Raw genomic sequence first — 11,930 nt, 5'->3', positions numbered from 1 at the left:
TGCTGGCTGAGTGCTGGGGAGTTGCTGGCTGAGTGCTGGGGAGTTGCTGGCTGAGTGCTACGGGTTGCTAGCTGGGGGACGGATGGCCAAGCCTCATGATTTCCTGGTCAGCCTGCACAGACTGTAGAGGGAAGTGGAAGGGAGAGAGCCAAACCCATGCCTGGCTGCTCGGGGGGTCTTGGGTGGGCTCCAGCCCAGGAGAGAAGGCAAGGCAGTCAGTCACTCGAGGCATTGAAAAAAGCGGCCCCTTTACTGATAAAATGCAGCCACAGGTGCTTGGCCGCTGGCATCTCCAACACCGGCCTCTGCGGGGGGCAGGCAGGCGACCCCGTGACCTCCAGCCCAAGTCCACCCTCTGTCCTCTGTCCTCTGCCTTCTGTCTGTGGACGGTGTCCTGGTGTCCCTGGTCACTTGCTGCTCAGCGCAGGCCGCCTGTGCTGCTCCAGCAGCTCCTCTAGGTGGGCGGCCCGCTTCACCGCAGCCTGCAACACACCCGCAGGGTCAGGCCCACTCCCCGCCCCGGGGTCCCACAGGGCTGGCCGCAGGGACTCACCTCATGCTGGGTCCGCAGGCTGCTCACGGCCTCCTCCTTCCTCGCAAGGGCTGTCTTCACCCTGTGGGGGGTACATGGTGGGATTCAGCACGGCCTCCGCCCCACGGCCCGACTCTCCTGCAGCACTCACAGTGCACGGGGGAGCCCAGTCCCAGCCCTGCTGACCATGACTCCGGTGGCTGGCCCAGGCAGGTGTCCGGGGAACCCCCCTGCTATAAGTCAGGACCCAACATGGGCCCCTGGAGTGACCCTGGACACCCCTGAGGAGGCCTGGTACCAGATGGGGTCGGAAGCCTTGCCCACACTTGCCTCTCAGCCCTGGCAGCAGGTGGCACAGGAAGGAGGCAGGACCCTCATGGAGGGCACTTGCTGGGAACCTCACAGCGCCCTGGCTCTGTCAGCGCTTGTCCACCCAGCCCAGGGCCATGGGAGCTGCCTCCTCAGAGAACTGGCCAGGCCCAGACCTGATGCACTCAGGTGCTCCAACAGGGATGGCCGACACCCCGGACTAAGTGCCAGGGAGGAAAACAGATCCTGGTCTCCTGGGCCCTAACCACACCAGCCTCTGCGCACAGCGCTCTGCCTGCACCTCCTGGGGTCCTGCCCGCCCCCCTGCCCCGCCTCCGCCTCCAGCCCTGCAGCCCCCGCCGCCCACCTCCGGTGCACCTCCTCCAGCTCCAGCTGCTGCCGGGCCTGCAGCGCGGCCAGTTCGGCCCTGGCCTGCCGCGTCTCCTCCTCGGAGGCTGCCAGCCGGTCCTGGAACTCCTGGCGAATCACCTGAGCCACGTTGCTGCGCTCACTGGTGAGCTGCTGGTTCATCTGGGCAGCCACAGGAGGCGGTGAGCCAGCTGCCAGCGAGTGGCTGCGTGCAGGCAGGAGGGGCCTGGGGCATCCACTGTCCACCCGCCACCCGCCCGCTCGCTCACCGCCTGCACGTCCTCCAGCGCTCGCTCCTTCTGCCGCACGAGGCCCTGCAGATGCAGGTTCTCCCCCTCGGCCTCCCCAAGCTGGCCCTTCAGCTCTGAGCACCGCTCCTGAAGCTTCTGCTCCGACTGCTCCAGCTCCAAGAGCTCTGCCTCATACTTGTCCCGTAAGCGCTTGATGCTGGCGTTGGGGGGAGGGCAGGGTCACTGCAGCCCAGACACACACGGGTCCTCGCACCTTGGCTCCTGGGCCTCCCCAGCTGGCGACCCAGCCGTGCGTACTCGTGGCGGGCCCCCCCAGTCAGCGACCCAGCCGTGCCCCCTAGTGGCGGGCCCCCCTGGCCGGCGACCCAGCCATGCCCCCTCATGGCGGGCCCCCCCGGGCGACCCGGCCATGCACCCTCGTGGCAGGCCCCCAGCCGGCGACCCAGCCGTGCCCCCTCGTGGCGGGCCCCCCCGGGCGACCCAGCTGTGCCCCCGCATGGCGGGCCTCACCGGGCGACCCAGCCGTGCCCCCTCGTGGCGGGCCCCCCCAGGTGACCCAGCCGTGCCCCCGCATGGCAGGCCTCACCGGGCGACCCAGCTGTGCCCCCGCGTGGCAGGCCTCACCGGGCGACCCAGCCGTGCCCCCGCGTGGCGGGCCCCCCAGCCGGCGACCCAGCCGTGCCCCCGCGTGGCGGGCCCCCCCGGGCAACCCAGCTGTGCCCCCGCGTGGCGGGCCTCACCGGCTCTCGGCAGCCCGCTCGCTCTCCTCCTTGGCCAGCGCCATGTCGGCCTCCAGCCGGTGAACGACAAGCTCAATCTCCTTGTCCCGGCCTTTCCGGATTTCTTCCCTCAGCTCCTGTTCCCGGTTCAGCAGCCACGCCTCCTGGGGGAACACGTGCCGCCTTGGGGGTCACCACTGGGAGCCGGCCCTCAAAAGGCAGTGGATGCGGGAAGCCGAGGGTGGGGCCAGGGCCAGCCTCGGGGTCCTGGAGGGCTCCAGGTTCTGAGCCACAGCGGGGCAAGGAGCCTTCCCCTCTCGACTCCCGCCCTGGGGCGCACCACATCCTGTCATCAGGACCCAGTGTGGGCACAGGCGTGCCAGAGACTATGACGACACACAGCTCAGGGTCCCCTCCCTCAGACCCACAGCCCTGACGACCTGAGGCCACCACCTGCTACCAGGTGGACCGGGAAAGTCAGATTTGCCATGTTACTGAGGGCAGGGCCTGGGTCCCCAAGCCCAGGCAGTGAGAGCCCACCCAGGCAGCCTCTTAGAAACAACTGAAATGCCTATGGAATTTCACGTGCCCAGCCCCGGGCCCCAAAGGCCTGCATTGGGCACGTCCCCCTGAGCCTGGAGGCATCCACTGCCACAGCCTGCCTGGCTGCTGGGCGACATCCACCCAGGTGACGGGCGTGGTCAGCCTGGACAGTGGTCTCGTGGCAGGCATGGCTGGTGAGAATGTGTGTGGGACTGTCACCGTGGCAGAGGCCACCCCCTCGGAAGGCCCCAGAGGCTAAGGGGAGCCCTGTTGTGCATGTGCCTCTCTGTACATCTGAGTGTCAGTGGAATAGCTATGGGGTGCATGGGCATAGCAGCCCCTACCAAGGGGGATGACACTTGTTCTTGGACCACAGAGGATGCGCCCCAGGCACCCTGGATCCTTCCAGAGTCCGCACAAAAGATGGGCTGAAAGCAACATGCTCAGCATCAGCTCAGAAGACAACCCCATGCAGCCAGACATGACTCCCAGAAACGAGGCCCCAGGATGCCACAGCAGCAGAGCCGATCCCGGCAGCCGCCAACCCCTGCCCACGTGGGCTCCCAGGTCCCCACCTCCTTCCTGGCGGAGCTGGCCTCCCATGCCTGCCTCTCCAGCTCCAGCTGCTGCTTCAGGGCCTTCAGCTCCATCTGGGGGGCAGGCATAAGAGACCAGTCAGCCCCCACCCCCCAGCCCCTACCCAGCCGCCCCCATCCCCCTTAACCAACCTCCCCTCCCCAACCCCGCCCGGCGCAGCCTCCTCGACCCAGACCTGGTGCCGGCGCTCCTGCTCCTCCCTGCCTTTCTCAAACTCCGCCCGCAGGGCTCGGGTCAGCGCAGAGCTGCTCTCTTCCAGCTGTTGCCTCAGCTCCTCCAGCTCTGCCCGCTGCCTGTGGCCGAGGGGTCAGCAAATGAGGGGGTCAGTAGGCCAGGGGTCAAGGGCGGGAGAGGACAGTGGGTGAGGGGTCAGCGGGTGAGGGTCCCTGGGCGAGGGTGTGTCCCCTGGGCACACCTGGCTGCCTGCTGGCCCAGCCGCTCCTTCTCCTCGGCCACCTCGCTGTACAGACGCTGCCGTTGCTGCTGCAGTGCCCACTGCTCCTGCTCCAGGTGCTGCTGGAACCTGCGGGACAGGCAGGACTGGCTCATGCGTGCGGGGACAGGCGGTCCCAGGACCCACCTACCGCAGGGGAACAGGCCAGACACAGGCCTGGCTCAGACCTCGAGAGCAGCCCTTCGGCAGCCCAGTCTGGAGCCGAACGCTCCCCCTCAGCCATAGCCCAGGAGCAGGGGAGGCCTCGGGGGCAGGCAAGGCCACAAGAACCCTGCCCGTCAGCCCAGCGCTGCCACTCCCTGAGCTCCAGGCCCTCGTGGCACTTTGGGAAGTGGCTGTGGAGCTGCGTCCAGGCTCCCTTTTCCCTCAGCCCAAGTGCCAGCCTCGCTGTGTTCAGCACTGCCAGGCTGGCATGGAGGGCAGGAGGCAGGAGGCAGGTGCCTGGCAGGGCCTCATCCACCTCCCCTGCCTCTGGCCTGAGGGTACCAGGGTACCTGAGCAAGCTCGAGCCAGGCCCTCATCCTGACCCCACCTTCAGGGAGAGGCCGGGAGACCAGCGGAGCTGCATCTGGGGAGGACCGGCCGCCACAGGCAACAGGCCGGAGAGGGGAGGATGGCTCCCAGGCTCTGTCCTGGAGGCGTAGACAGCGCAGAAGGGGCTGCCCACTGGCCCCCTGGCCCACAAAGCCTGACCTCCACTGGGCACATCCCCAGCCCCCAGGGCTCAGGATGTGACAGCAGCAGTCACCCCTCAGACCCCAAGCCAATGAAAGCAAGGAGACCGTCCCTGGGCCCCAAGGTCAGAGCTGGAGGGGCCTCAAGGCCTCTCATCCACAGGTTAGCTGCTCTGGGGCCGGCTCCGAAACAGTGGACGTCTGGTGGGGGTTCCAGGCCCTAGCCCTGGGAAACATGTGCGGAACCCCGAAGACCTTGGTGGGCAGGGACTGCAGACATGCGCCCGAGGCTGCTGGCCCAGTTGAGGAGTCTAAGCCCCCCAGGGCTCCCAGAGCCAAGTGCCTTGCGACCTCCCTGATGCTGCACTGAGACCCTCACCCACCCCAACAAGGGAACCCTGCTCCGGCCTTCAAGGTTGCCCTGACTCCATGCCCTGAGAGTCCTGGCCCCGCTAGCCCGGGGCCACCACCCACCGCTGCCGAGCGCGCTCGCGTTCCTGCTGGCCCAGCGCCTCCTTCTCGCGCTCCAGCTGCTCCCGCAGCTCCTCGGCCTGGCGCAGGCAGCGCTGCGAGGCCCGCTCGTCCGACTGCAGCAGCTCCGCCTCGTGCAGGCTCTTGAGCCTCCGCACCTCCTGCTTGTGCCTGGCAATCAGCTTCTGGATCTCCGGCTCCAGGCCTGGGGGCGGGGCACCAGCTACAGGGGACACCCCGCCACACGGGCCGGGGCCAAGTCCAGCCGAGGGGGAGCCCAGAAACCCAACCCTGGCACAAGACCAGCCTGTCTCAGGCCCTGGGGGGACCCTGCCCACCAAGGGTCCGAGGTCCCTTCAGACCCCGACACCCACCAGCCTCCAGCCCCCTTCCCCCACCCATACCTGCCTCCTCCTCTGGCTCACTCTGCTTCCCATGGCAGGGCCACGTGCCACAGTTACCCATGAACTCCCAATCTCCCCCAGCCCAGCCCTGAGGAAGGGACACACTGAGCCCCTCAGTTCAGGCCACTGCCTGGGTGATGGGGGCCAGGCCAGCCTCCTACGTGGAGCCCACCTGCCCCCAGGATCCCAGCAGAGGCTGCAGAGGAGGCAGGCCGCATAGGCGTGGTCTGGCATGAGCGTTCACTTCTGCCAGGAAGGTCTTAGGCTACATGAGTGCCTGAAGTTACGGTTCTCTCAAAAGCAGCCCAGCCCCACAGCACCCACCCAACGCCTGCCGGCTCTGGGAGGGGACGGCACACCTCGGACAGTGATCTCCTTGATCTTCTTGGTTTTCTCACTGATCCACTTCTCCCGGCGGACTTTCTCCGTGGCGCTCATTATTTCTTTGAGTTTCTTAATCTCCTACAACCAGGAGCACAGGATGTCAGGAAGAAACGATTCGAAGGACACCCCGTCCCTTCACCACCCCGTGGGCACGGGCAGGTGCCAGCCTTCCAGGATCACCAGCACAAGGCCGGCTCTCGTAGGTGAGTGTGTGTGCTGCCCCGAGACACACACGTGGCTCCAGAGAGCCACCGCTCCTCCCCAGCACCCAGGGCCAGGCAGGAGACCCAGGCCCGCCTGCCACACACCTTGTGGCCTGAGACACGGGAGGGCAGCCGTCAGCCTGCAGAGGCCCTGCCCCAGGGAGGGGTGTGACTGCCTGCCGGACAGCCTGAGCCTGTATTCTCCCATGTGACCGTAAGTCCTCAGCCTCAGCTGTCAGCCACGGTCACGCGCAGGGATTTTAAAATGCCAGTGCCACTCCCACTCAGAGCCTGGGCTCAGGACCATTGCTGCCCAAGCTGGTGGGAAGCACAGCCAGGGAGGCTGAGCCCCCGGGGAATGAGTGGGCCTTTGAACCAGCTCCTGCCCACACAGCAGGAGGAGGGCCAGGCGTCAGTGCTCGACCAACACTTGGTCAATAGAGAGAGCAGGGCCAGTGCCCCAGGAACCCGGTGGTGGGGCAGGCCGGGCAGAGGCTCCTGGGTCCATGGCCATTGTGCTGTGGCCAGGCAGAAGCTGGGCGTCCACATCTGTGACAGGGGAGCACTCACACCAGGCCCACAGCCCCGCCCCAGGGCCTGGCAGCTAGAGAGGCAGGAGGGGCCCAGCTCGGTGCTGCAGTGCCCCCAGACAGCCCTAGCCACCCCTGTGGCCCTGATACTCCAAGGCAGGAATGAGGACTCCAAGTCCGGCCCTGTTCTGTGAGCTGTGCCGGCTGTGCCTGGCCTGTGAGCCAGGCCTGGGGAGCCGATATTGGGGAGCAAGGCCTCACCAGCTCATGCTGCTCCTGCGCCTGGGCCACACGCTCAGAGCACCTCTGGTCCTCCTGCTTCAGCTCAGCCACCACAGCTTCACACTTTTCACTCAGGATCTTCTTGTCTTCAATCAGCTGTGTTGTTGACCAGAGGTGAGGCAGCAGGACCCCTGATGGAGGAGACCTTCCCAGCCTCCCAGGGAGGCTGAGCCCCTCCCCTTCCCTGGGGCCGCCCCTCCCAGGTTTGTGGGTGGACTGTGGGGCCAGTGGGAGGGCATGTGTGCAAACTCAGGCCCAGGCCTGCATCTGCCATCTCATCCTCACCCGGCAGGTATCAGAGAAGCCCCAGCCCGCCCCCAACAGTAGTGTCAGGGTCTTCCTGGGATGAGGGCAGGTCCTTCATGCCCATCACCCAGCCCTGGAGGAGGCCATTGCCTGCCAAAGGGTATCAGGACCATACCAGCTTCACTGACAGCCCCAGGCCAGACCCTAGGTCAGGACACACCTACGACAGCCACCAAGCACTCCCCGGAGGCCACTGCTTTTTCCATGGACCCCAGACCTACAGTTCTCTCCAGAATAGGATCCAAACCAAAAAAAAAAATTAAAAAAAAAAACAGAATAGGATCCAACCAGGGCTTCGACCAAGCCAAGGGGCCAGCTGATGCCCCCACTACCTTGCCTTGGGACAGCTCTGGGTAAAGACAGGAGGGACCTCTCCAGGGCACGGACAGCTGCAAATGGCACAGGAAAGGCTTGGAATGCGTCCAGCGGACACTCCTGTGACCTCCAAGAGCAGAAGCAGCTCCCGGGCCGTGGGAAGCCCCTGGCTCTGGAAGTCTCTGCGAGCCACGTGCTGGGTCTGGGCCTTTGTAGTCTCACCTGGTCGATGAAGGCCAGGTGCCGCTGGATGGTGGCCTCATAGTGTTCCCTCTGCCGCTGCAGCTGCCGGCTCAGCGCCTTCTCTGTCTCCTTGACCCGCCGGACTGTGAGGTCTCGCTGCTGTGCCTGCAGGGTGTAGGCAGAGGAGGGAGACGCTGGGACCCACAGGCCCAGCCTCGGCGGGCAGGGGGCCGCAGGGCCTGGGGTGAGCAGTGCAGGGCGTTACCAGCGCTCTCTGCAGCAGCAGCATGGCCTGCTTCTTCTCCTCCACCTCCAGCTTCAGCCGCATCACAGACGTGCCCACCTCGGACCCTGGCTCCAGGGGCCCCAGACCCGCCTGTGGCACCTGCCCCTGCAGACACAGTCAAGCATCAGGCGGCAGTGGCAGAGGACAGGGAGGCTGCCGAGGACCTGACACAATGCCCTGGAGCCCTGCCCTCTGGAGACAGAGGTGCCGCTGCACGCAGAGGCGCCCACGGGAAGCCAGGCGGCAGGTGGCAGGTGGCGGGCCACCCGGCAGAGGTGGTTTCATTATTCTACAGGAAACGGGGCCATGGCCTCAGGAGTAAGAAACAGACCACTTAAAAAGTTCTATGCACTTCTGAGCTTTGGGCCCTGTGGCAATAAAGTTCACGTCACTGCTCCATTTAGCCTGGCCACTGGTGTTCACCCAGGATAAACCAACCAGTGGCCCAGGGGACAGCAGGGTTTTGGAGGCCATGACTGGCCACCCACACAGGGCTCAGGGAGGAGGCTCGGGGTGGGGGCAGGAGGCTGGGGGAGAGCAGTATGGGGAATGCTGGCCCTGCCGCCTCCACCGTCAGAGAGCCCCATGGGGGGCTACTAACTGGGTGGGTACATGGTGAGGGACCGCCGCCTCCTGGCGGCTGGGTGGGGGCTGGTGAGGAACCTCCTCCCCTGGGGGCCAGGTGCAGTCTGGTAAGGGGCCACCTCCTGCTGGGGGTCCAGCTGGTCTTGCCCCGACTTCTCCATCTCATCCAAGAAGCTCATGATGCTTTGTAGCTTGGCCTCTGAGAGCAGCGTCCCATCCTCAGGGGGTTCAGGGAACGCGCTGAGTTTTCCAAATTTCTCCAGGTTATCAGCTGTCAGAGAGCTGGCGTCATCCTCCTGTGGGACAGGAGCCCAGCATTGGGGGCTATCAGGGCAGCCTGAGGACTGGGGTCCCCAGGGGCAGGGGTGGCAGCCGAGGCTGGGCTCTGGGAGGGAGGGTCCCGACCAAAGTAAGGAGGAGCCCTGGCACCCCATTTTCCCAACCCCCACAGGCACTGCATTCTGTGTGGATGCGCCAGCGGCCAGGCTGGGCAGGGCAGGGCGCACACCTCGGCCACCTCGCTGGCCCAGGCGTATCTGCCCTTGTGACGGACCCTGGGGCAGGGCAGCGGCTCTGGCTCCTTCTCCAGCAGCTGCAGTGTATGCAGCAGCTCCTCCAGTGGCCCCCCAGACTTGGCACTGCCCCTGCTTGGGGCCACCATCTCCTGGTTGTCCCCAGCTGCATCCTGGGCGGGAACGTCCTGCAATAGAGCAGGAGGACAGATGCAGCAAGGCTGCCGGTGGCCGAGACAGCCCTTCGTAGGAAGCCAACTGCAGAGCCCCGAAGGTACCGCCGGAGCTCCCCAGTCCCAACATTCGGCCTCTGGAAGGTGAGGCCAGGCCTCAGACTTTCCCACCCGCCCTCTGCAGCTGCTCAAACCCGGAATAGCTCCAGCCACCAGGCACTCCTCCCAGCACCCTACTCCAGGAAAGTGGGCAGTGAGCCACCTGGCCCCCCCACTGAGCAGGCTGGGAACTGTCACATCACCTTCGGAGCCAGAAGCTCCTCTTCCACGGACAAGGCTGCAGGGCCCCCCACCCCAGGAATCTGCACAAACCCAAGAGGACTCCACCCCAGTGAAGGCTTCCCCCGGGACAGCCAGCACCACGCATCAGAGCAAGAAGACCTCTCCTGGGTGGCCTCTCCAGGCACAAGTGGCCCCACAGCAGAGGAGGGGCTAGGATAAGCTGGGCTCAGGACACCCCTGGCATGGAAGCAGCCCTTGAAGCCAAAACCACGAGTGAGGGAAAGACAGCTATGCCCAGACCTGCATCCTGTCCTCTGGAGGCTGCTGCAGTTCTGGAGATGAGTCGGAGGTGAGTGGGCAGCGGTCTCCAGGGCCTGCGGCGGGGAGGCCAGCACCTGTGCAGCAGAACACACCATCCCACCGGTGCCATCCCATGGGGACAGCGGCTCTGGAGGTGCCCCTGGGAAGGAGCCAGGCGTGGGGGAGGCAGAGGTGACCATAGAAGCAGAGGAGCCACTGGGGAGCCACAGCCCTCTGGGTGTGCAGCTGTGGGGGCAGAGTGCCACCCCACCTTCCAGGCCTTCTGCTCCATAGGGCCCCTATGTCCAGGCCCATTTGTCTGTCAAGGTCTCAGCACCCTCGTCAGGTCAGCTGGGGGCCAAGGCCCCTAACTCCGAGGACTGGGGGCCGCCAACATGGGAGCAGCACAGGGGGCCAAGCTCCGCAGGGGCTGCACCACCTTCCCGGCTGCAGCCCACCCCCCAGAGCAGGGTGGGCACTGAGCCACTCTCACCAGCATTGTTGGCCTTGAGGGCCTGGTGGGCAGTGCCACCCAGCGTGGGGGACGGCTCTTGAGCAGGCCGCCGCATCCCTGGCGCTCTGGTCTCCTGGGGATTCTCGGGCAGTCCCCGCTCAGCAGTGCTCGCCTTCTGGGCTCTCTGAGCTCGTTTCTGCTGCAGCTCCTGCAGTGGGAGCATCGCTGAGTGCCATCTCCGGGAGAGGACGACCCAAGCTCCCAGCCAAACTGCCCTGAGTGTCCCAGGGCCCAGGAAGCCCCAGCAGCAGACCCCTGGTCAGGCCCAACAGTCCCTACGTGGTCAGCCCGGGCACCTGAATGGCTGCTCGCCTGGCCTGGCGTGCCTTCTCCTCTCGGGCCTTCCTCCTGGCAGCCTCTTTCTGTTGGTGCAGGTCCAGGAGGGTCCCCTCGCCCAGCAGCTGCCGCTGCTCCTGCCAAAGAAGCCAGTGCCATGTGGTGTAGACATCTGGAACACAGAATCCAGACCCAGACTGGGGGTTCCCCCCAAACGCCCTGGAGCCCCCTAGAGTTCATGGAATCTCAGGGCCAGCAGGGAAGGTGAGACTCCACCAAGACCCTGAACCTGCCATCTCTCTGCTCTACAGAGGACAAGCCCTGTGTTGCAGGTGGCCAGCAGTTGCAGCGCGAGAGAGACAGCTCTGCCCCATGGAGCATCCTCTTGAGGCGCTCCAGCCTGGGAGAGACCCAGCAGGTGTTTCCTGACACCCAGCCCCTGATGAGAGCCAGTGAGGACCATCCTCCTGTCCGTGGGGACCCAGGGTCATGGAGGGTGCTGCACCCAGAGACAGGCTTCGATTCCACCTGTCCCAGAAACTGAAAGCCCTGAGATTCTGGGCCAGACCCCCCGGGGAGTGTGGAGAGACTGACGCCCACGCTGACCTCCTGAGATTCTGGGCCAGACCCCCCAGGGAGTGTGGAGAGACTGATGCCCACACTGACCTCCTGTTTGGCCTGCGGCAAGTGCTCCAGGCGGGCAGCTCCTGCTCGGCGCCGCTGCACCTGCTGACGGTACCAGCGCTGGATGGTGACAGCGGCCTGGTTCACCTGGTGGATAAACCTGCCCAGAGAGCAGGGCTCAGGGCCAAGACAGGACCAGCGTCCCGCAGGAGCCAGCTGGCTGCTGGCGGAAGGTCCAGCTGGGGAGAGAGAGGCCAGCGGCACCACACAGTAGCCCTTTTCACACGGCAGGACCTGCCCACCTGGACCAGCTCCACTAAAACCTGAAACCTTCCTCCTGGGAAGATGCCCAGGGAGAGAAAACGTCTACCCAGTAGGCCTGTGTGGCCTTATTTATAATCGCCAGGAAGTGGGATGGTTCAAATGGTTCCAAGGCCCATGACCTGACTCCGGGACCCTACCCACAGGCAACTAGCCCGGGGTTCACGCCAGCGCAGGCCCCAGGCAGTGGCTCCACAGAGAGGGTGGGCAGAGAAGGCAGGGCCATGAGGGAACAGACCGGGGAGGAGCTCGAGGGAAGCCTGGGGGTGCTGGGCTGTGCTGGGCTGTAGACAGCACTACACACCCTGGTGGAGACTCGTGGAACTGCACGTTTACCATGGCCACCTTCTGAGGTGTACAAATTATACTCAGTAAAACTGATCCAGCCGGGCGCGGTGGCTCACGCCTGTAATCCCAGCACTTTGGGAGGCCGAGGCGGGTGGATCACGAGGTCAAGAGATCGAGACCATCCTGGTCAACATGGTGAAACCCCGTCTCTACTAAAACTACAAAAAAAATTAGCTGGGCATG

The 11,930-nt window shown here is 65.3% G+C and overlaps 1 protein-coding gene across 9 annotated transcripts in view; it reads right to left on the bottom strand.

The window, feature by feature from the left end:
• Positions 1–231: 231 nt before the first annotated feature.
• The window catches only part of CEP131 (centrosomal protein 131), a 29,173-nt gene continuing 17,474 nt past the window's right edge, over positions 232–11,930 (bottom strand). For 3 of the 9 annotated variants that reach the window (XM_032241383.1, XM_032241379.1, XM_032241387.1), the window contains 18 exons: positions 11,121–11,238; positions 10,475–10,591; positions 10,158–10,326; positions 9,665–9,759; positions 8,873–9,097; positions 8,517–8,693; positions 7,792–7,917; positions 7,566–7,691; positions 6,702–6,818; positions 5,683–5,785; positions 4,923–5,124; positions 3,736–3,843; positions 3,496–3,613; positions 3,299–3,373; positions 2,202–2,344; positions 1,480–1,657; positions 1,209–1,372; positions 232–614 (listed from right to left, as the gene is read on the bottom strand). In XM_032241383.1, coding sequence (XP_032097274.1) covers positions 473–614; positions 1,209–1,372; positions 1,480–1,657; positions 2,202–2,344; positions 3,299–3,373; positions 3,496–3,613; positions 3,736–3,843; positions 4,923–5,124; positions 5,683–5,785; positions 6,702–6,818; positions 7,566–7,691; positions 7,792–7,917; positions 8,517–8,693; positions 8,873–9,097; positions 9,665–9,759; positions 10,158–10,326; positions 10,475–10,591; positions 11,121–11,238 — 2,503 coding nt within the window. In that variant the 3' untranslated portion in view covers positions 232–472. The other 6 variants (XM_032241384.1, XM_032241382.1, XM_032241386.1 and 3 more) reach the window with 5 other exon arrangements.

This window comes from Sapajus apella, unplaced genomic scaffold, assembly GCF_009761245.1.
Source record: "Sapajus apella isolate SASKATOON/1434 unplaced genomic scaffold, GSC_monkey_1.0 scaffold48, whole genome shotgun sequence".
Lineage (NCBI taxonomy): Eukaryota > Metazoa > Chordata > Mammalia > Primates > Cebidae > Sapajus > Sapajus apella.
The sequence above is the reverse complement of the archived record's forward strand: the minus strand, read 5'-3'. Positions and strand labels throughout refer to the sequence as shown.